The 22,001-nt window shown below is 40.0% G+C and overlaps 1 protein-coding gene across 1 annotated transcript in view; it reads right to left on the bottom strand.

Annotated features, from left to right (window-relative positions):
- Positions 1-22,001, bottom strand: part of LOC119498126 (xenotropic and polytropic retrovirus receptor 1 homolog) — a 67,395-nt gene that overhangs the window by 23,759 nt on the left and 21,635 nt on the right. Inside the window, exon 2 of the mRNA XM_037786651.1 lies at positions 9,722-9,773. Within this exon, the coding sequence (XP_037642579.1) occupies positions 9,722-9,773 (52 nt within the window). The remainder of the gene's footprint in view (positions 1-9,721; positions 9,774-22,001) is intronic.

Below are 22,001 nucleotides of genomic sequence, written 5' to 3'. Positions count from 1 at the left end.
GACCAGGGTCCGACAACTTTATGTCTCTGCTCCGTAGACTCTCATGCAGTCGTTTCAGATCTTCTTCATTTTCAGGCTGGTTTAGTGGATTTGGAGCTAGTCATGGTTAAATGTTGTCTAATAGTGATACCCGGAGAGGTTGGAAGGAGATAAACCTTTCTAAAGTGTTACGTCTCTAATTAAAAACCTCTGGAGCTAACATTAGCAGAGTACTTTAGCATATCATTAACGGGTGTTAGCACTATGCTACGCTAGCTACTGAAGGTATACCGAATGTATACATATGCTGCTTTTGCCTTGTAATGATTGTAACAATGAATAAAGACCTACCGGCTTTACAGGAACAGTGTTGTTCCTTCATTTCATCGTCTTCTGTCTGGATCACCAGGAGATGGTGGTTCACTGTTACACAGGGATCTGTAGCTTTAGCTTCTATCCTTATCTTTTTAACCTGTTGTCAATGCGGGGGTGGCAGGTATGGCAGGCTAACAAAGGGGATTCATTTTGGTCATTTTGCTAACAAGGGTGATGGTATCCCCGTTCTCAAACCGCCTACTGGCGCTGCTCATCTCTATTTTTACGCACCTGGTCTATTTTGTTTTCTCTACGCGGCTCTGCAACACGGAGAAACTACTTAGAACGGAGTAAAAAACGAGTACGTCTGTTTAAAAATGATTTAAATAAATACCTCACTGTGACGCCAAAGAACAACCTTGTGGGTGTTTTTACATTTCACATTAAAATAAATCAATCAAATCAATGTGTATCCATGATCCAGTAAGGCTGGCCCGCAACCACACACTCCAGAGACGGACTCTGTGTAGCAGGTAAAAAACCCTGCTCCACCCATGTGACACATCGTGTCCATGCTCCATGTATTTCGGCCGTATGACAAGTCACAGAAAAATTCTTAAAATAAAGTGAAGTAAAGACAATGGCACAAACCGCTGGGTGGATTTATGCATTAGCCAGAAGATGAGAATGGAACAACCCGTGAATCACAGTGGGTGGCAACATGTGACTCTAGACTTCTGTAAATAACATAGAGCCATACATAGGGATAGTGTCGGACCCATTGAACATGCTGCAAATTAGTCAGTCAATGAGCCATACCAAGAATATATCTCACCAAACACTACAACATGGATAAAATACATAAACTGTAACTGTAGTGCATAACGCACCATTTCACTGTTAGAAAACTACTTGAAAGCCATGCTACTATTTACTAATTAGCAAGAACAAAGCACAGCTGTGGCTGATGAGAATGTCATTAGGTTTGCAGGTGTTTGGTCATGAATTAAAGTAGTGGACAAATCTAAAAATCTGATCTGATGATGGCGTTAGAAGAAACGTCAGAGGATAATCAAAGTTATTTAAATATATCCTGAAGGGAAGATGAATGCCTCTACCTAATTTAATGGTAATCAATTTAATAGTCGTTGAGACATTTCACTAAAAACCACAAATGATGACAAGAAGCCAGAGGTATTAAAGTATTATTTTACCGGTGTCTCTGTAACGTGTTAAAGTATTATTTTACCGTGTGTCTCTGTAACGTGTTAAAGTGTTATTTTACCATGTGTCTCTGTAACGTGTTAAAGTATTAATTTACCGTGTGTCTCTGTAACGTGTTAACGTATAATTTTACCATGTGTCTCTGTAACGTGTTAAAGTGTTATTTTACCATGTGTCTCTGTAACGTGTTAACGTATAATTTTACCGTGTGTCTCTGTAACGTGTTAAAGTGTTATTTTACCATGTGTCTCTGTAACGTGTTAACGTAGAATTTTACCGTGTGTCTCTGTAACATGTTAAAGTGTTAATTTACCGTGTGTCTCTGTAACGTGTTAAAGTGTTATTTTACCATGTGTCTCTGTAACGTGTTAACGTATAATTTTACCGTGTGTCTCTGTAACGTGTTAAAGTATTATTTTACCGTGTGTCTCTGTAACGTGTTAAAGTGTTATTTTACCGTTTGTCTCTGTAACGTGTTGAAGTGTTATTTTACCATGTGTCTCTGTAACGTGTTAAAGTATTATTTTACCGTTTGTCTCTGTAACGTCTTGAAGTGTTATTTTACCATGTGTCTCTGTAACGTGTTAAAGTGTTATTTTACCATGTGTCTCTGTAACGTGTTAACGTAGAATTTTATCATGTGTCTCTGTAACGTGTTAAAGTATTATTTTACAGTGTGTCTCTGTAACATGTTAAAGTATTATTTTACCGTTTGTCTCTGTAACGTCTTGAAGTGTTATTTTACCATGTGTCTCTGTAACGTGTTAACGTAGAATTTTACCATGTGTCTCTGTAACGTGTTAAAGTATTATTTTACCGTGTGTCTCTGTAACGTGTTAAAGTATTATTTTACCGTTTGTCTCTGTAACGTCTTGAAGTGTTATTTTACCATGTGTCTCTGTAACGTGTTAAAGTGTTATTTTACCATGTGTCTCTGTAACGTGTTAAAGTGTTATTTAACTGGTGTCTCTGTAACGTGTTAAAGTATTATTTTACCGTGTGTCTCTGTAACGTGTTAAAGTGTTATTTAACTGGTGTCTCTGTAACGTGTTAAAGTGTTAATTTACCGTATGTCTCTAATATGTTAAAGTGTTAATTTACCATGTGTCTCTGTAACGTGTTAAAGTGTTAATTTACCGTGTGTCTCTGTAACGTGTTAACGTATTATTTTACCATGTGTCTCTGTAACGTGTTAAAGTATTATTTTACCATGTGTCTCTGTAACGTGTTAACGTATAATTTTACCGTGTGTCTCTGTAACGTGTTGAAGTATTATTTTACCGTGTGTCTCTGTAACGTGTTAAAGTGTTATTTTACCGTTTGTCTCTGTAACGTGTTAAAGTATTATTTTACCATGCGTCTCTGTAACGTGTTAAAGTGTTATTTTACCATGTGTCTCTGTAACGTGTTAAAGTATTATTTAACTGGTGTCTCTGTAACGTGTTAAAGTGTTATTTAACTGGTGTCTCTGTAACGTGTTAAAGTATTATTTTACAGTGTGTCTCTGTAACGTGTTAAAGTGTCATTTAACTAGTGTCTCTGTAACGTGTTAAAGTATTATTTTACCGTGTGTCTCTGTAACGTGTTAAAGTGTTATTTAACTGGTGTCTCTGTAACGTGTTAAAGTATTATTTTACCATGTGTCTCTGTAACGTGTTAAAGTGTTATTTAACCGGTGTCTCTGTAACGTGTTAAAGTGTTATTTAACTGGTGTCTCTGTAACGTGTTAAAGTATTATTTTACAGTGTGTCTCTGTAACGTGTTAAAGTGTCATTTAACTGGTGTCTCTGTAACGTGTTAAAGTATTATTTTACCGTGTGTCTCTGTAACGTGTTAAAGTGTTATTTAACTGGTGTCTCTGTAACGTGTTAAAGTATTATTTTACCGTGTGTCTCTGTAACGTGTTAACGTATAATTTTACCATGTGTCTCTGTAACGTGTTAAAGTGTTATTTTACCATGTGTCTCTGTAACGTGTTAAAGTGTTAATTTACCATGTGTCTCTGTAACGTGTTAAAGTGTTAATTTACCATGTGTCTCTGTAACGTGTTAAAGTGTTAATTTACCGTGTGTCTCTGTAACATGTTAACGTATTATTTTACCATGTGTCTCTGTAACGTGTTAAAGTATTATTTTACCGTGTGTCTCTGTAACGTGTTAACGTATTATTTTACCGTGTGTCTCTGTAACGTGTTAAAGTGTTATTTTACCGTTTGTCTCTGTAACGTGTTAAAGTATTATTTTACCATGTGTCTCTGTAACGTGTTAAAGTGTTATTTTACCATGTGTCTCTGTAACGTGTTAAAGTGTTATTTAACTGGTGTCTCTGTAACGTGTTAAAGTATTATTTTACCGTGTGTCTCTGTAACGTGTTAACGTATAATTTTACCGTGTGTCTCTGTAACGTATTGAAGTATTATTTTACCGTGTGTCTCTGTAACGTGTTAAAATGTTATTTAACTGGTGTCTCTGTAACGTGTTAAAGTGTTATTTTACCGTGTGTCTCTGTAACGTGTTAACGTATTATTTTACCGTGTGTCTCTGTAACGTATTGAAGTATTATTTTACCGTGTGTCTCTGTAACGTGTTAAAGTGTTATTTTACCGTTTGTCTCTGTAACGTGTTAAAGTGTTATTTTACCATGTGTCTCTGTAGCGTGTTAACGTATAATTTTACCGTGTGTCTCTGTAACGTGTTGAAGTATTATTTTACCATGTGTCTCTGTAACGTGTTGAAGTATTATTTTACCGTGTGTCTCTGTAACATGTTAAAGTATTATTTTACCATTTGTCTCTGTAACGTGTTAAAGTATTATTTTACAGTGTGTCTCTGTAACGTGTTAAAGTGTTATTTAACTGGTGTCTCTGTAACGTGTTAAAGTATTATTTTACCATGTGTCTCTGTAACGTGTTAAAGTATTATTTTACCGTGTGTCTCTGTAACGTGTTAACGTATTATTTTACCGTGTGTCTCTGTAACGTGTTAAAGTGTTATTTTACCGTTTGTCTCTGTAACGTGTTAAAGTATTATTTTACCATGTGTCTCTGTAACGTGTTAAAGTGTTATTTTACCATGTGTCTCTGTAACGTGTTAAAGTGTTATTTAACTGGTGTCTCTGTAACGTGTTAAAGTATTATTTTACCGTGTGTCTCTGTAACGTGTTAACGTATAATTTTACCGTGTGTCTCTGTAACGTATTGAAGTATTATTTTACCGTGTGTGTCTGTAACGTGTTAAAATGTTATTTAACTGGTGTCTCTGTAACGTGTTAAAGTGTTATTTTACCGTGTGTCTCTGTAACGTGTTAACGTATTATTTTACCGTGTGTCTCTGTAACGTATTGAAGTATTATTTTACCGTGTGTCTCTGTAACGTGTTAAAGTGTTATTTTACCGTTTGTCTCTGTAACGTGTTAAAGTGTTATTTTACCATGTGTCTCTGTAACGTGTTAACGTATAATTTTACCGTGTGTCTCTGTAACGTGTTGAAGTATTATTTTACCATGTGTCTCTGTAACGTGTTGAAGTATTATTTTACCGTGTGTCTCTGTAACGTGTTAAAGTATTATTTTACCGTTTGTCTCTGTAACGTGTTAAAGTATTATTTTACAGTGTGTCTCTGTAACGTGTTAAAGTGTTATTTAACTGGTGTCTCTGTAACGTGTTAAAGTATTATTTTACCATTTGTCTCTGTAACGTGTTAAAGTGTTATTTAACTGGTGTCTCTGTAACGTGTTAAAGTGTTATTTTACCATGTGTCTCTGTAACGTGTTAAAGTGTTAATTTACCGTGTGTCTCTGTAACGTGTTAACGTATAATTTTACCGTGTGTCTCTGTAACGTGTTGAAGTATTATTTTACCGTGTGTCTCTGTAACGTGTTAAAGTGTTATTTTACCGTTTGTCTCTGTAACGTGTTAAAGTATTATTTTACCATGTGTCTCTGTAACGTGTTAAAGTGTTATTTTACCATGTGTCTCTGTAACGTGTTAAAGTGTTATTTAACTGGTGTCTCTGTAACGTGTTAAAGTGTTATTTAACTGGTGTCTCTGTAACGTGTTAAAGTATTATTTTACAGTGTGTCTCTGTAACGTGTTAAAGTGTCATTTAACTAGTGTCTCTGTAACGTGTTAAAGTATTATTTTACCGTGTGTCTCTGTAACGTGTTAAAGTGTTATTTAACTGGTATCTCTGTAACGTGTTAAAGTATTATTTTACCGTGTGTCTCTGTAACGTGTTAACGTATAATTTTACCATGTGTCTCTGTAACGTGTTAAAGTGTTAATTTACCATGTGTCTCTGTAACGTGTTAAAGTGTTAATTTACCGTGTGTCTCTGTAACGTGTTAACGTATTATTTTACCATGTGTCTCTGTAACGTGTTAAAGTATTATTTTACCGTGTGTCTCTGTAACGTGTTAAAGTGTTATTTAACTGGTGTCTCTGTAACGTGTTAAAGTATTATTTTACCGTGTGTCTCTGTAACGTGTTAACGTATAATTTTACCGTGTGTCTCTGTAACGTATTGAAGTATTATTTTACCGTGTGTCTCTGTAACGTGTTAAAATGTTATTTTACCGTTTGTCTCTGTAACGTGTTAAAGTGTTATTTTACCATGTGTCTCTGTAACGTGTTAACGTATAATTTTACCGTGTGTCTCTGTAACGTGTTGAAGTATTATTTTACCGTGTGTCTCTGTAACGTGTTAAAGTGTTATTTTACCGTTTGTCTCTGTAACGTGTTAAAGTATTATTTTACCGTGTGTCTCTGTAACGTGTTAAAGTATTATTTTACCGTGTGTCTCTGTAACATGTTAAAGTGTTATTTAACTGGTGTCTCTGTAACGTGTTAAAGTATTATTTTACCGTGTGTCTCTGTAACGTGTTAAAGTATTATTTTACCGTGTGTCTCTGTAACGTGTTAAAGTGTTATTTAACTGGTGTCTCTGTAATGTGTTAAAGTATTATTTTACCGTGTGTCTCTGTAACGTGTTAAAGTATTATTTTACCGTGTGTCTCTGTAACGTGTTAAAGTATTATTTTACCGTGTGTCTCTGTAACATGTTAACGTATAATTTTACCGTGTGTCTCTGTAACGTGTTAAAGTATTATTTTACCGTGTGTCTCTGTAACGTGTTAAAGTATTATTTTACCGTGTGTCTCTGTAACATGTTAACGTATAATTTTACCGTGTGTCTCTGTAACGTGTTAACGTATAATTTTACCGTGTGTCTCTGTAACGTGTTAACGTATAATTTGACCATGTATCTCTGTAACGTGTTAACACTGTTTAATAAGTGATATCAGAATCAGAAATACTTTATTAATCCCTGGGGGAATTTACAGTTGTTCCATAATATAATGAAAATATATATATAAACATAGAAAAGTTATAAGAAAAATAGAAAAAAGAATACAGATGAAATGTAAATATGTGTGCATTGTCAAAAATAAATGCAAATATAAAATGAAAAGAAATCACATGAACTGAAGTATAGGGGACATCAGATTACTGCATACCATTTCATTTTTGTAATGAATACATTTTTACATTTAAACATTTTTAATTAATATATATATTTTTTTTAAGTTCCATGTTCTGTCATCTATTATTCCATTATTTTCCTGATGTTTTAGGTTTTTGCAGTGGTATAGTTTCAGTATTGGAGTCTCAATTTTGGTATTGAGATGACATTAGTAGAAACATGGTGGTGCAACATGGCGGACTCCGTGAAGAGGACCCACTACTATCTAGATATAAACGGCTCATTCTAAGGAAATGAAAACACAAGGACTCTTATTTTCAGGTGATTATACACTAAAAGATATCATATATATTTATATAATATTCCATTTTTGCCAATAGAGTGCTCCAGGGATGAGGTATTTTTGTAGGCCAACCAGGAGGTTAGTAACGCCCTAGGTTGCCTCGACAAAGCCCATGGGATTGTTCTGACGTGTCGTCCAGCTTTATTTTCAGTCTATAGTCGAATTCCACAATTCAGTTCTACAGTATATAGTTCAGTCTTTTCACATGTTTTCAGCAATCATTTTCTAACATGTATAATGTGTTTAGAAACCTCTGATTTTACTCGACCCGGACTTTAATGGCTTACGGTGCTATTAAAAATGCCACAGTGTCTTTTTTGATACCATCACTGGTGGCCACCAAAAGTAAAACAAAATAAAATAATAATTCTACAAACAGAGGCTTTAATCTTGATGAAAGCTTTGCTGAAACCTTGGTGATAAAACTGTGGATTGAATGGGTTAGATGAAGACCAGCAGAAGAGTAACCAACACAGAAAACTACTACCACTGTGCTGCATCACAGGCACTGATCACAACTACACAGCTGTCCTAACTGTATGTAAAGTCTTCACAGACCCAGCCACAGAAAACAACCATCTAACAGATCAAACTGATGTGATGGGGAAGCACAAATAGTATCCCACCAATGTTCCAGTGATTACAGATCATCAATGAAGTATTCACACAGATCAGCTAAATATTTTGAATGTTGTTCAATGTGCTGTCCTAGTACTGCACAACACCTGACAGGTACTACTGTAGGCCAACAATCTGGCATTTCACTCATTTTCTACTAGTCTGATTCTTTCTGTTGCCATGGAAAAGTTTTTGTGTCTTGTGTGTGTCCAGTGTCTCAGAGAGTCTGATGACCCTCTCATGAAAACTAATAACACACACAGCCAAACACCTGCCATCAGATCGATAAGCAGCTAGCAGATCTACAAGTGAAGCCAACTGCAGTGCAAGCGACCTGTGTAAGAAGTTGTGTGAGCTACTGTATATGCATGGGTTTGGTTTTGGGTTTGGCATGTGTGGTAGGCTTGTGTCTTTTTTGATGCTCTGGTAAAAACTCTACTTTACAAATTACATTGTTTTGTGGCTGATCGTGATTTGCTCAGTTTATGTTCTGTTGCGTCACATTTGTGACTGAAAGTAGGCCCCTGTAGTGGTGAAACTCATTTACCAACGTTTGTCAAAATAAGATGAAAGGAAAGATACCAGGAAAAGACATATTGTGCCAGTCACGCTGTGTTGTCATGCTGTAAGAGTGTGTAGTGCAGGGGCACAAGAGGCCTGTCATTACATGATGAAAAATAACTGCTTTTAAGACATTTTAAGACTCTTTGAGGCCTTACATTTTGGTCATATTGTGGCTGTTGTTCGTGTATTTTTTACAAAGACACATAATTAAACAGTAATGCAGGATGAGGTAGCCCCATATAAAAAGTAATTGAGAGGTAAAGCTGGAGGTAAAGAACTGCACATGCCAATCTTTACAGCAAAGTATAACATAACATACACTTTACCTATACATTCCTGTTTACATTCAGTTTATTCATTTACAATTACTGCACTCATTTATATTATTTTATATATGTACTGTATGTTTTATCCCTATATTTTAATTTTACAGTATTTTATGTCTTAGATTCTCTTTTTATACATATTTAATGAGCATTGTTGGAGAGCCTGAGATCTACGACTTTCGTTGCCTAATTGTTGTGCACATGACTGTAGAATAGTCTAGCTCGAATGTCAAGAGAGGCGGTAGGTAGGTAGGCAGACTCAGCAGACACCATGACTTCCCAGAGGCGAATATTTGTTTACAGTGCTCTCCATTACACGTGTAACTGAGGCAAAATAACAGACATACAAGGAGAATAACTCAGAAGACTAACTCAGAGCAAATCAAACAAAAGGCAGCACAGCCTCACCTCTAATCCAACTGGACTATACAGGGTGTTACATTCACACCTACACTGCTTCCACCTATACCACAACAATGACGGCTGATCTAAACAGTAACCTTAATACAAGCAAGTTTCATGGCTCTGCGAGTTGATTTTGCTTTAAAATGAACTGGGAGGTAGAAGACTCACATTGAAAAATCACAGCTCCACTTGCATGAGCTGAGAAATGGTTGTCAGTAAGTTGTAAGCACATAGAATTTACAGGGCCGATTTACCGCAAAAACACTGGTATGATCCTGAGTCATTAAAGACACACATCTAATTGGGTTTCACATTCATAGGGTTTCTGCTCATTTGTTTGTCAATTTCAACTTCCTGTTTCCAACCCCAACAGCAGCTCCACATTCCTTGTTGTTATTAGTTGCTCAGAGGTCATCAGCCACCTAATAATGGAGCAGACCTTCCTGATGTGTGTGTGTAATTAATACCTTCAATAGATGGGGCCTGGTCCTGAGCAGCATACAGCATCTCTTTGAAAGCCTGCAGATACAACGAGAGAGAAATGATTCAATAATTCAATAGCAAACAATTACAAGAAATATTCATCTTGTGAAACGTCTCCATGAGGTGAAAATGTTGAGGCCCTGTTACATACATACTGTATACTGTACCCTTAGATCCCACTGGATAAGTATTTTGTCATAAAAAACAATGAACTGTCAAGTTAAAATGTAGTTTTTGTTATCATACTCAGCCACTGAATGAAAGTTAAAGTGATGACAGAAAGACTCTTATAGCAGTGGCAGTGTGAGGCAAAAACATCCCTCAAAGTGATGCATTATAAAAGAAGTTAAGCACTATTAAACGTTAATTAGGGCCCGAGCACCGACAACACCGGGCCAGCGAAGGCCCTATTGAAACTGTAAGGATTATTCTATTGCCTTTTTGAGGCCTTTGCCATGCTCAAAAAGTTGTTCAACTTGGAACACTTATCAGACGTGGTGAAAAATTGTATATTTTAGGGGTGTCGGGCTCGGGTATTGCAAAATGCCTCTCTAGCGCCCCCTAGAAAGTTCGAAAAATTGAGCCCCTCGCTCCGGTTTCACCTACATGTTTGAAATTTGGCAGACAGATGTAACATGTGGAGACGCACTAAAACACATTTTTAGCGTTTTATAGGGGGTGTACTTTAACAAACTCCTCCTACAGATTTAATCAGACTGACATGAAATTTGGTCAGGACCATCTTAAGACCATTATAAGACCTTAAGGATACAAAAATATTAAAATGGTGAGTTTTCACCGAATGACCTGACCGTGGCCTGGCGGCCATTTGAGCCATTTGCTATGAAACAGGAAGTTGTAACTCCACTGTACATAGTCCGATCTGCCCCAAATTTCTCAGACATGATGGTGGTCCAGTCCTGAGATCATTTTCATGTCAATATAGATTCATAGCCCCGCCCAAAGATGTTAGCCACGCCCCCTTTCATAACTCATGAACCGTTTTGTCGTAGTCTTGTGGGAGGTGTCATTGCACGCCGCATCAACGACGTGCGAGAAAGTGCGAGGGCCCGTTCATCGCTGCTCGCAGCTTTAATTCCAAATTGTATTCAATCACAATTTCTGTGATTAGTCCCAATTAGGGATGCTAATTTTGAAAAAAATTTTTAACCGATATCCGACCCTTGTTAACCGATTATTAACCGTTAATGTGTCGCATGTAGCGTTGTACCAGCTGCAGTGTATGAGCACAACAGACAACTGAGTCCCCAGTTCACCGTCAGGAGAGTGACTCTAGCAGCCACGCTACTGCGTTCACTGTCCCCAGTTCACCGTCAGGAGAGTTACTGTAGCAGCCACAATGCTGCCTTCACTGTCCCCAGTTCACCGTCAGGAGAGTTACTGTAGCAGCCACGCTGCTGCGTTCACTGTCCCCAGTTCACCATCAGGAGAGTTACTTTAGCAGCCACGCTGCTGCGTTCACTGTCTCTAGTTCACCGTCAGGAGAGTTACTGTAGCAGCCACGGTGCTGCATTCACTGTCCCCAGTTCACCATCAGGAGAGTTACTTTAGCAGCCACGCTGCTGCGTTCACTGTCTCCAGTTCACCGTCAGGAGAGTTACTGTAGCAGCCACGGTGCTGCTTTCACTGTCCCCAGTTCACCATCAGGAGAGTTACTTTAGCAGCCACGCTGCTGCGTTCACTGTCTCCAGTTCACCGTCAGGAGAGTTACTGTAGCAGCCACGCTGCTGCGTTCACTGTCTCCAGTTCACCGTCAGGAGAGTTACTGTAGCAGCCACAGTGCTGCGTTCACTGTCTCCAGTTCACCGTCAGGAGAGTTACTGTAGCAGCCATGGTGCTGCTTTCACTGTCCTCAGTTCACCGTCAGGAGAGTTACTGTAGCAGCCACGGTGCTGCTTTCACTGTCCTCAGTTCACCGCCAGGAGAGTTACTGTAGCAGCCACGGTGCTGCTTTCACTGTCCTCAGTTCACCACCAGGAGAGTTACTGTAGCAGCCACGCTGCTGTGTGTAGTGTCGCGGACATGCAGCCACTTTCCCGGTAAAAGTCTCCACCAAATCATTTAGTTTAGTTTAGTAGGTTGTCAGCTGTGTGTCTGCCCGGCATAACGATAGCGTGTGTCCGACAGACCGTGTGTGTGTTTGTGCTACGTTAGCAGCTCTAGCATTGCTGGTGGCTTCGTGCTCGCCGTTGTCACACACACACGGTCTGTCAGCGTGGTGTAACTTTAGTGAGTGTTCGACAGACCGTGTGCGTGTTGGCGGTGAGTGTGGGGTTGTCGGTGGCGTTCTAGCTGTGAACGTAGCTGTAGCAGTGTGTTGGTGAATAAATGCTACAACTCCTCAAGCTAACTTCCTGTTTCTTGCAACCAGTGTTGCCAGATCTCATGAGAGAAACAAGCAACCAGGTCTATAGAAACAAGCCCATAAGAAGCAACTCTCCCCATCCATCTTTAGCTTGTAACTTTACATTTTTCTTGTTATAAACTTAGAGAATTTGAATATTTTATTTCAATTTGGTATTTCGTTTCATTTTTGCAAATAACTTTTTTTTCTGCAGCTGCACCACCATCCTGCTCACTCAGAAAAAATTACATATAATCTCCAACATTATTATTATGTTCCATGAGTGCCAATCACATTGTGAATCATTATTCATTGATTCTATGTTTCTGAGCTTCATACCGATTTTTACTGTTTAAACTGAAATACACGTTATGTGCAATAAACATTGTAGTGGAACTGCTCTAACAGACTGACTGTTGTGTACGGATCCTGCAACAGGACAAACTAGACCAGTATAGAGGAGAGACAGGAGCCCAAATAAGCAACTAGCCTACACTTTAGAAACAAGCCCAAAACACTGCAACCCGGAACCTGCGACTTTTCAGGAAAACAAACCAAAGTTGCTGATAATATTGATTATATATATATATATATATATATTTAAATATTATTGATATTTATTTTAACTTGATTGTTTAGCTATAGCCTAAATATGGGTGCATTCATAAATTGTACCTTAAATTATCAGAGCATCATCTGAACTGTTGTTCAGAAATTCACAGTTGTAGTTTCAGAGCGCTCAGAACATCCTCTGGACACCCAACTGTTTTTGTTTAAGTTACAGCTACAATGAATCAGCCCACTCCTCCCTCTACTACCGCTGGTCCAAGCCAAAGACAAGCCCGAAGCTCCTTCACTACTGCAGCTTAGTGGGAGGATGACTGAAGAGAGGGTGAATGAGTGTCACCTAGCTGTGACCCAGCTCATAGTACGAGGGCTTCAGGTAACAGTCTGTCACTACACTGTATATTGAGTTGTGTTCATTTTTTTGGATATCGTAGTATAAAATGGTCTTATGTTAGTCTCATTACTCCACAATACAACACACAATCATTAAATGAAATCAATTCAACACATGAAAATGATATATAATATATACATTTTACTGTAGGGAGAAGAGCAAGGAACTCAACCCCAAATATACCCCTCCCTCCAGAAGTTACCTCAGTGACACATTAATTCCTACCTGGCATGGTATAGAAAAGGCCAGTGTCATCACTGAGCTGAAGGACATGCCAAAGCTGACCATCACATCAAATGGGTGGACCAGTCAGTCAGGACCACTATCTAACTGTTACAGTGCACTACACAAGTCTGGGCAGTAAGAACAGAAGGTCACGGCCAGTCCGAATCAGAGTGGTGGTTGTGTGGTTCAAAAGCTCCTCAATGTCCAAAACAGTCTTGAAGGAAAAGCAGCAGCTCCTTGATAAGCAGCCAGTTCAACCTATTTCAGTATTCTTTTGAAATTCCCAAATAACAATTTAATTAAATATTCAAGTGTTCAGTAATTACATTTATGTTGTTTCAGGCCGTTCACAACACTCGCCAAGACTTGATGTCAAGACGAGATGGAACTCGCTCTATCTAATGATAGAGAGATTCATGGAGCAGTATCTAGCCATCCAAGCAGCAGCCTTGAACCCACAACTGTAAAAGGCAATGACCTAGGACATCCTGGACCGCCTGAAGGATGAGGACTTTCATAAGTGAGAATTCTCTGCGGATGCGTTGCGTGGCGGCTGCGTGATTCACGCGTCAGGTGTTCACACCAGCTGCACACCAGCTGCGTTTCAACTGCGTGTCTGTTGCTGCAGCTGCTGCTGTCAGCCCTTTCTTTCTACATAGAGTTTGCCTTTTAATGGCCATTTCATTTCATTATAAATGTCATTTATATTTGTTTTAGACAGAGAAAGGTTAAGAAACGTGTAGTAATTTGTAAATAATAGTAATAATCCACAATTACAACCCCGTACTATATTCATTCATGGAGCTCTTTAAGTCACTGCTTGTTTTACAACACTGTCCTGCACATATTTCAGAATAAAAGCCTCATGTTAACAAATGAAGGAATTCTGTCCACAGAAAAAATGCATGTGGGCTTTTATTTTGAAATGAAAGCAGGAAGTGTTGATTTAAAAATAAGTCTTTACTTTCTTTCATCTCCGTAACATATTCTACAGATAGACATCGAAACTGTAGTAATCTTGCTGGTATCATGTCAATATACTGTAAATAGATCACTTTTACTGTCTGTTGTTGCTGTGACCCGCGCGGCACGCATCAAAAATAGGCGCGACCTCGAATCTCTAGAAGATATCCAGCTGAGACGTGCGTCTCACGTGGGCAGTGTGGTTGCTCTAAACTGTTAACACTGACGCCGAAATAAAAACAACAGGTAACGCAGCCGCCACGCGCTGCTGACGTTCCCAGTGTGGAGGAGGCTTGAGGCCACTGCGATGGACCCCAGATTTAAAGGTAGGCCGGTGAGTAACACCACCTGGGACAGGCTGAGGAAGGCAGCTGTTGAGGCCAATATGACCGGAGCAACACCAGGGCTGTCAGAAGAGCCAGAGGAGCCGGACTCAGAGCAGCAGCAACAGGAGGAGGAGTCTGAAGGAGAAGGAGAAGAAATGAAGGAGACAGACCCTCCATTGTTCAAACAAGGAGTGCTTTGGCAAAGTAGTTCTCAGAGGAGGACAGGGAGTTGAGGTTGACGAATCACAATGCAATAGAACACCTTGTCCCTCACCGTCAGCGAGCATGTTGACCTAGAGGTCGGGCTCTGCAAAGACCTGCCTCCCACCCCCATGGCTGAAGATCCTGTGATGTGGTGGTGGGAGAAGAGAGCTACTCTGCCCCTCCTTACAAACATTGCAACAAGCTACCTCTGCGCTAAAACCTCCTCCCAAGGCAGGATACGGTGGCGTGCAGCGGCCAGACGCACTGCACTCCCGGACCGGATCCCGGTATGGGCGACAGACTGCTGCACGGGTCCTTCAGGGCTGCTACAACAAGCTAACTGCTGTGTTAGCTAACACTAGTAGCTAGCTACAGCTCAATAAACAGGCCGAAATAAAAAGGATCTATTTTGTTATGTGTTTAAAAGTAGTTCACAATTTACACGTTATCATTTCTTTCCTAATTAGCAGCTGTCTGATACTTTACTGCCAGTTCATCACGTACATACAGTGGTAGAGACTGAAGACGACATTTGGACGTCATCATTGGACCAACACAATGTCAATCATGTATTCTGCTGGTTGTTGATTGGTAACAAGCTAAGGGAGGATGACCTCCCTTGGAGCATCATTTGACGTGTTTTGGCGAATCGCAGATAAACATGAAACAAATGAAATCCACTGAGTTGATAGATGTCCTGCCCTAAGGGAGGATAGCATGTCCCCGTCCTCCCTTGGCCCAACCACCACTTTCTTGCCTGCCCTGCAGGTGTTGCTGTTGAAGTATTTGAATGATGGATCTTTTTCCAAAGAAGAGAGAAAAATGATTTATCAAATGATACTGAGATTTGGTAATGATTCATTTCAACCAATTAATCTTTCATATTTTGATCTCCCTCTTGCCGCTCAAAATTAGAGGAGGCGCAACCTCCTCTGCCTCTATGGACCAGCCTCCACTGTATACAGTATATATGACAAATAAAGCGATGTTAATTCTGTTATTAATTTGTTTAAAACAACAAAAACAACCGTTAAGAGTACTGTCAAGGTACCGGAACAATAAGCAGTATCCATAAGAGTATTAGTACCGTTAAAATCTTAACAACACCCACCCCTACTCGCCGCTGGTGCTCCCTGTACCCTCTTTCCATGTGGGGGGGCTCACAGCACGACTGTCAACCGGGGCTTACTGCTTAATAACACATAATTTATTAGTTGATTTATATTTTGTATTAAGAATCTGAATCTGAAAAGCATTTAGTAAGTAATATCAAATAAATGTTAAATAAATGTTATGAAGTAAAAAGTACAATATTTCCCTCTGAGATGTAGTAGAGTAGAAGTGGGCTATAAAGTTACATAAAATGGAAATCCTCAAGTAGTACAACTACCTCAACCTTGTACTTAAGTGACAGTACTTAGTTCCATTCCACCACTACTAGAGCACAAAGCTGTTTACAGGTTCTTCATAGATCTAGCCTCTTAAATTTGTTCTCAAAGTGCACCAGATTGATGCATTCAATTTAAAAAGAACAACATTTTCTTGTGGGGGAGCATGCCTCCTGACCCCCCCTAGAGGGTCCGAGATCCACCTGCAACAGTCTCACATAATCATGTGGGAAACACTGCAAGACCACACAGTCTGGACAAACACAATGGGGCAGAACAGCAAATTGAATTGTAGTTGCCAGGTTTCTAACAATGATGTCGCCGACATGTGTTGACATCGCACGGATGCATTAGTATAATTTTGCCTTTGTTGCTCAGCCTCCATCATGTAATAATGCTGATGATGCAGCCAGCCAGTCTCCTTTATGCTCTGTGTTAGTAAATCTGCAGTGTATGCTGCAGCTTGTCTCTGCTGTGGAGAGGGCGAGTAGACAACATTCAGTCTCAGTAAGTACTAGTAGGACAGCAGGACAGTCGCTCTCTTTCATACTCTCTCGCTCAAGGGTTAGATAGTAGAGCGGTTAGTCAGTCAATGTTTCAGAATGCCAACAGAGCACAAGACCACAATGGCCTCACTGTGTGCCAGACTGCCTGCCAGCCAGTAAAAGATCGGGAGAGCTGGCTTCTGCGGCAAACAGTGGAGCAAGTCAAGGTCATGCTATAACCCACGCAGCCAGCCTATACTCACTGTTTCAGCAGTGCAGCCACTACAACAGTGTCAACAACAACACCACAACAGCAGAGATGTCCACTGAAATCAATAAGAGGGCAGGAAAATAACTCCCTTCCTCAAGTGTGCCTGTCAATCCACATTTACATTTACATTTAGAGTTACAATGGGTCCATTATGCCTAGTTCACACTCCACCACTTTAGCCATGATTTTCCACTTGCCGATCATTTTTGGAGCTCCTTGACAAAAGCCCCATATCAGAGGCAAATCTGCACTGTCTCGGCGTTTGCACGTTGCCGCTCGAGTGCCGTGTGTGAACTGTTCAGAGACGCGAGCCAACAGACTCGCTGATGCATTGCAGAAACATCCTAGATATGTAGCAGGTTAAATATGTGGACCTGTTGGGGACTCTGTCAGGGAGCTACAGCCAATGAGAACGCGAGACAAAGGCTGAGTGGAAACTTAGTGGAGGGGTCGCCTGTAACAATAGGAACTTGCTGTATGGGTTGTTGTTGCACCTAGAGTGTTGGCTGTTTGCATGAACACATACCACATGACTGATCTACGTAGGGGAAATAGTGAAGACATGGAAACAGGCCTATGGACTTGGTAAATGGTAAATGGACTTGCATTTATATAGCGTCTCTAGTCTTCTGACCACTCAAAGCTCTTTACATGAAATGTCAGCATTCACCCATTCACACACACATTCATACACTGATGGCAGAGGCTGCCATGCAGGGAGCCAACCTACCCATCAGGATCTGATCTAAATACTCATTCACACACCGATGGCTCAGCCTTCAGGAGCAGTTTGGGGTTCAGTGTCTTGTCCTTCGACACGTGGACTGGATGAGCCGGGGATCGAACCACCGACCTTCCGATTGGTGGACGACCCGGTCTACCTCTGAGCCACAGCTGCCTCTATTATGTGAACACGTGTGCCAACAACATCAACAAGCATGCTCAGTAGTAGGGGTGGGCAATATATCGAATATAGTCGATGTATCGCGGCTTGTCCCACGCGCGGGATATGAAATGACTATATCGCGAACATCGACTACAAATTGTTACATAATGTTTTTAAGCCACCCCGCCGGCATTTCCTTCTCTCCCTCTCTCCTCCGGCTCCCTCTCACACAAACAGATACATACGTCCCAGACTCCGCCTCCATCCAGACCTCTCTCCTGGGCGAGTGTGTGACGTAATCGGACGGCGTGTTTTGGTTTATGGAGGGAAGTACCGGAGAGAGAAAGCCCAGAGCCACGAGAAAGCAAAATAACTGAAGCGGCAAAGCAACCAAAACCAGCCCAGAAGCACATGACTCTGGCTTCCTGGCTTTCCAAAGCAATACCATATGACAAAAAAAGTGCAAAATGCAAAGAAATCACGGCCGCTGTAAACATTGCAACGCTGGTCAGCGTAGTTGAAAAGCCCGAAAAGACTCATTAAGACACATGATCCAAAATATGAACGTCCAGCTAACAGAACCAAGGCTGTTAGCCTGAATAAGTGGACCAGACTGCAGTTTTGGCCACAGGCTGCACCTTGCGGTTGGTGAGTCTTTCTACACTGCTGAGAAAATAATAATTTATATTATCAGTAATGTTATAACAGCTTACTGGTAAACATAACAATAAGTTACTTTACACTTATTACACGCCATTAAAAACGGTGTGTGTGTGTGTGTGTGTGTGTGTGTGTTATGTATTTATAAAAATATATAAAGCATGTATTGCCAGATAACTATTTGGTTAAAGTGAACACTGTTGGATACTGTTTTGTTAAATTGAACTTGTGATTTCCCCCTTTTTGCATGCCAGATTAAAATAGTTCCAACGGAAACCACTAATGAATATAAACAAGAAGGCCTTAATGCAGACATATGCAGCAGGGACTACAAGAATCATCATATTGGTGTGATTGTTTGCATCAAAGGGTTGAATTGAGCATTCATGAAGTGCTTAGAGGATATTTGAAAATATTGCGATATATGTCGTGTATCGCGATATTGCCTAAAAATATTGAGATATTATTTTTAGGCCATATCGCCCAGCCCTACTCAGTAGTCCATCTGTAAAACTTAGAACTAAACTTTATAGCCAAATCAAAATTTGTGTGAAGATCATTGGCCAACCTGTGACAGCCTCCTTTCAAGCAGCTCATAACCAGGGCATGCTCAGACTGGCCGACAGCATCTCTTCTGATCCCTTACATGTTTTAAATGGGGAATATCAACTTCTGCCCTCCAAAAGGCCATTTAGAGTCCCTCCATTTAATCGCATCAGGATGAAGAACGCTTTTGTCCATCAGTCCATTTTGCTGCTAAATAATAATGAATGTGCTGCTTAGGAGATGTAAATCCAGAGGACAGATGGTCATGTTTTAATGGGTTATGTATGGTTAACTGGGACGTGTCCTACTTGTCTGTTTGTTTATGGTAACAGTATGTCTATTGGATGTGTACTTTTCCTCAAACTGAGCTGCCTAGGGATGCAAAATGAATTTCAATGCAAAATGACAATAAAGTTGTATCGTATCGCCATGACAAACTGCAATTACATTTTTGTAATTACAGAGAAGGTAAAGTACCGAACAAAAGGTCCTGCTCAGTAGAATTCCAGGTACCGGTCCTGGTTTTGTTGATGCTTCATGCTTTCCCACACTTCTCCTGAGGCCCAGAGAGTGTGTGTCTGTGTGTGTGTGTGGTCAGTAGGCTCAGGCTCAGCATGTACTAAGGCGCAAGTTTCCAAAACAAAACACACACAGCTCAACAGGAAGGAGAGCAGCTCTGCTTATCCTCAGATTACCCTACTTCTATCCTTTCCCCTTCTCCACCTCCCTCACACTACCTCCCTGTGGTCTGAGCCTCTTGCTTGCCTTGTTGAGGGCATTTTCTTCCCCCTGTCTCACACACCTCTGCCTGTCTGAGGCACACTGTTGCACCACCATCACTGACCGCAGACCTGTGGGACTGACCGTGTGCGTGGGAGGTGTTTATGCCATTCTAATCTTTATTTACTCTATCATCTCTTTCTAATGTTTTCCTCATTCCGTTATTCCCTTTTCCTTGTCCATTTATTGACATTATAATATTACCTGCAACCATCTCCCTCCTGCCCACTCTCTTCTCTTTCTCACTCTCTCACCACTAATCACCTTTATACATTCCTTTGCCTCAGTCTCAGCCCCTCTCTCTTTTCCCTAACCCCCACCCACGAGGAGACAACCACTTTACATCTTGACACCAAACTATCAGTAGGATTATATGAGTCATAACTGGATTATGCTTGCATTAGTATCCTGTAGACACCTGAGATCTAGGTTTTTCCTTATTTTTGTGTTACTGGTGGCTCAAACAGCTCATATACAAAGTGCCTCATGAGGTGGTGTCAAAGAGATATGAAGGAAGCTGTGTTTTTAAATGTCAAGCCTGCAAAGGCATTATAGCTGAAAGCAAAGAGTTCCCCCAAAATCCTAACAACTGAGGGTGGAAATATGTTTGTTGATGTCACACTTGGTGCCACACAATGACACAAACTAAAAGGTAAACCAGCGGCTTCACGCAGTCTTAACATCTGACAGCAACTCTTTAAACTGTTTGGGGATTTAACTGTTCTATTTTCTTATAGGTGAAAAATATTACTCAAAAGGTAGACTGCTTTTTATCTCATGTTCATGCAAAAATGAATGAAACTGTCAGAAAAGCTTAATTTTAGGTATTGCAGAGTGTTAGTTTGAGTATTAAATGACCTGATATTCAGAATGCAGGTTCTAAACCTGTGTTCTAGATTTTGGTGTGAAGCTACTGCTTGTTTCAATTTGGATGATTGACTGTGCCAAGGTCAAGGAAAACTTTATTATCCCTTGGGGCAATTTGTTGTGCCTTCAGGGAGTTTAGTAATTTGAAGATAATTAATTTATCTAGGGAGGCACCGATCCGACTTTTTCAGTCCCGATACCGATACCTGGTATTTGGGTATCACCCGGTGCCGAGTACCGATCTGATACAAGTGTTTAATTAATCAGCTGTAGGACTCACTGTGTGGAAGAGATTGGGATCATTCTGTTATGTGTAGGACAACATCAGGATTCACTTATACATTGCTATCTGAACTTTGTAACACAAAATGTAACAAATAAATACATAGATGGGGCGGCACGGTGGTGCAGTGGTCAGCCTCACTCAACTGTTCCTTAAAGGAACAGCAAGAGGGTCGCAGGTTGGAATCCAGCTTGGGGCCGGCATGTTCTCCCCGTGTTAGCGTGGGTTTTCTCCGGCTTCCTCCCACAGCAGGTTAGGTTCATTGTAGGTGTGAATGTGAGTGTGAATGGTTGTCTGTCTCTATGTGCCAGCCCTATGATAGTCTGGAGACCTGTCCAGGGTGTACCCCGCCTTCACCCAATGTCAGCTGGGATCGGCTCCGCCCCCCTGCGACTGGGATAAGCGGTTACGGATAATGAATGAATGAAATACATAGATATACATTAACTGAATTATTGTTTGTTGTTAAAATAATAAATCATAAAAAAAACACAAAAAACTTGGTAAAAAAATGTTCAAAATTAACAGGAATTACAATTCATTTGTAAACCTTTGTAATGCAGCAATAAATTGGTGAAAACGTAAATAAAAATAAAAATTCCAGTATATAATGTATATAGTATATAAACATAGAATTGGATTCAAAGATCTGCCCCATTGTCACGGATATCCGATCCAGCTATTCGAGTCAGTATCGGCCCAATATCCGATCCGGTAACAGTATCGGTGCATCCCTAAATTTATCCCAATTAATATGCAAATTATTACAACTATGTGCTGCTAAAGCAAAAAATCTACATAAGTACGTAAGTCTCTGCTTTAAGTATAAAATCATCATATGTTCTTGAGTTATGAGTTTAGACCAGCAACAAATAATAATTTTCATTATCGAATTATCTGCCAATTATAGCCACCACTAATTCTATAAGATATAAAAGAAGAAATACTGAAAAATATTAGCAGCAAACTTTCACATTTGAGAGGCTGGAACTAGGCATTGTAAACTTCACTGATCAAAAAATCACTTTTCGACAGATGCAAAAACATTTAATGT

Source organism: Sebastes umbrosus, chromosome 12, assembly GCF_015220745.1.
Source record: "Sebastes umbrosus isolate fSebUmb1 chromosome 12, fSebUmb1.pri, whole genome shotgun sequence".
Lineage (NCBI taxonomy): Eukaryota > Metazoa > Chordata > Actinopteri > Perciformes > Sebastidae > Sebastes > Sebastes umbrosus.
Note: the sequence above shows the minus strand (reverse complement) of the source record. Positions and strands in the feature narration are given on the sequence as shown.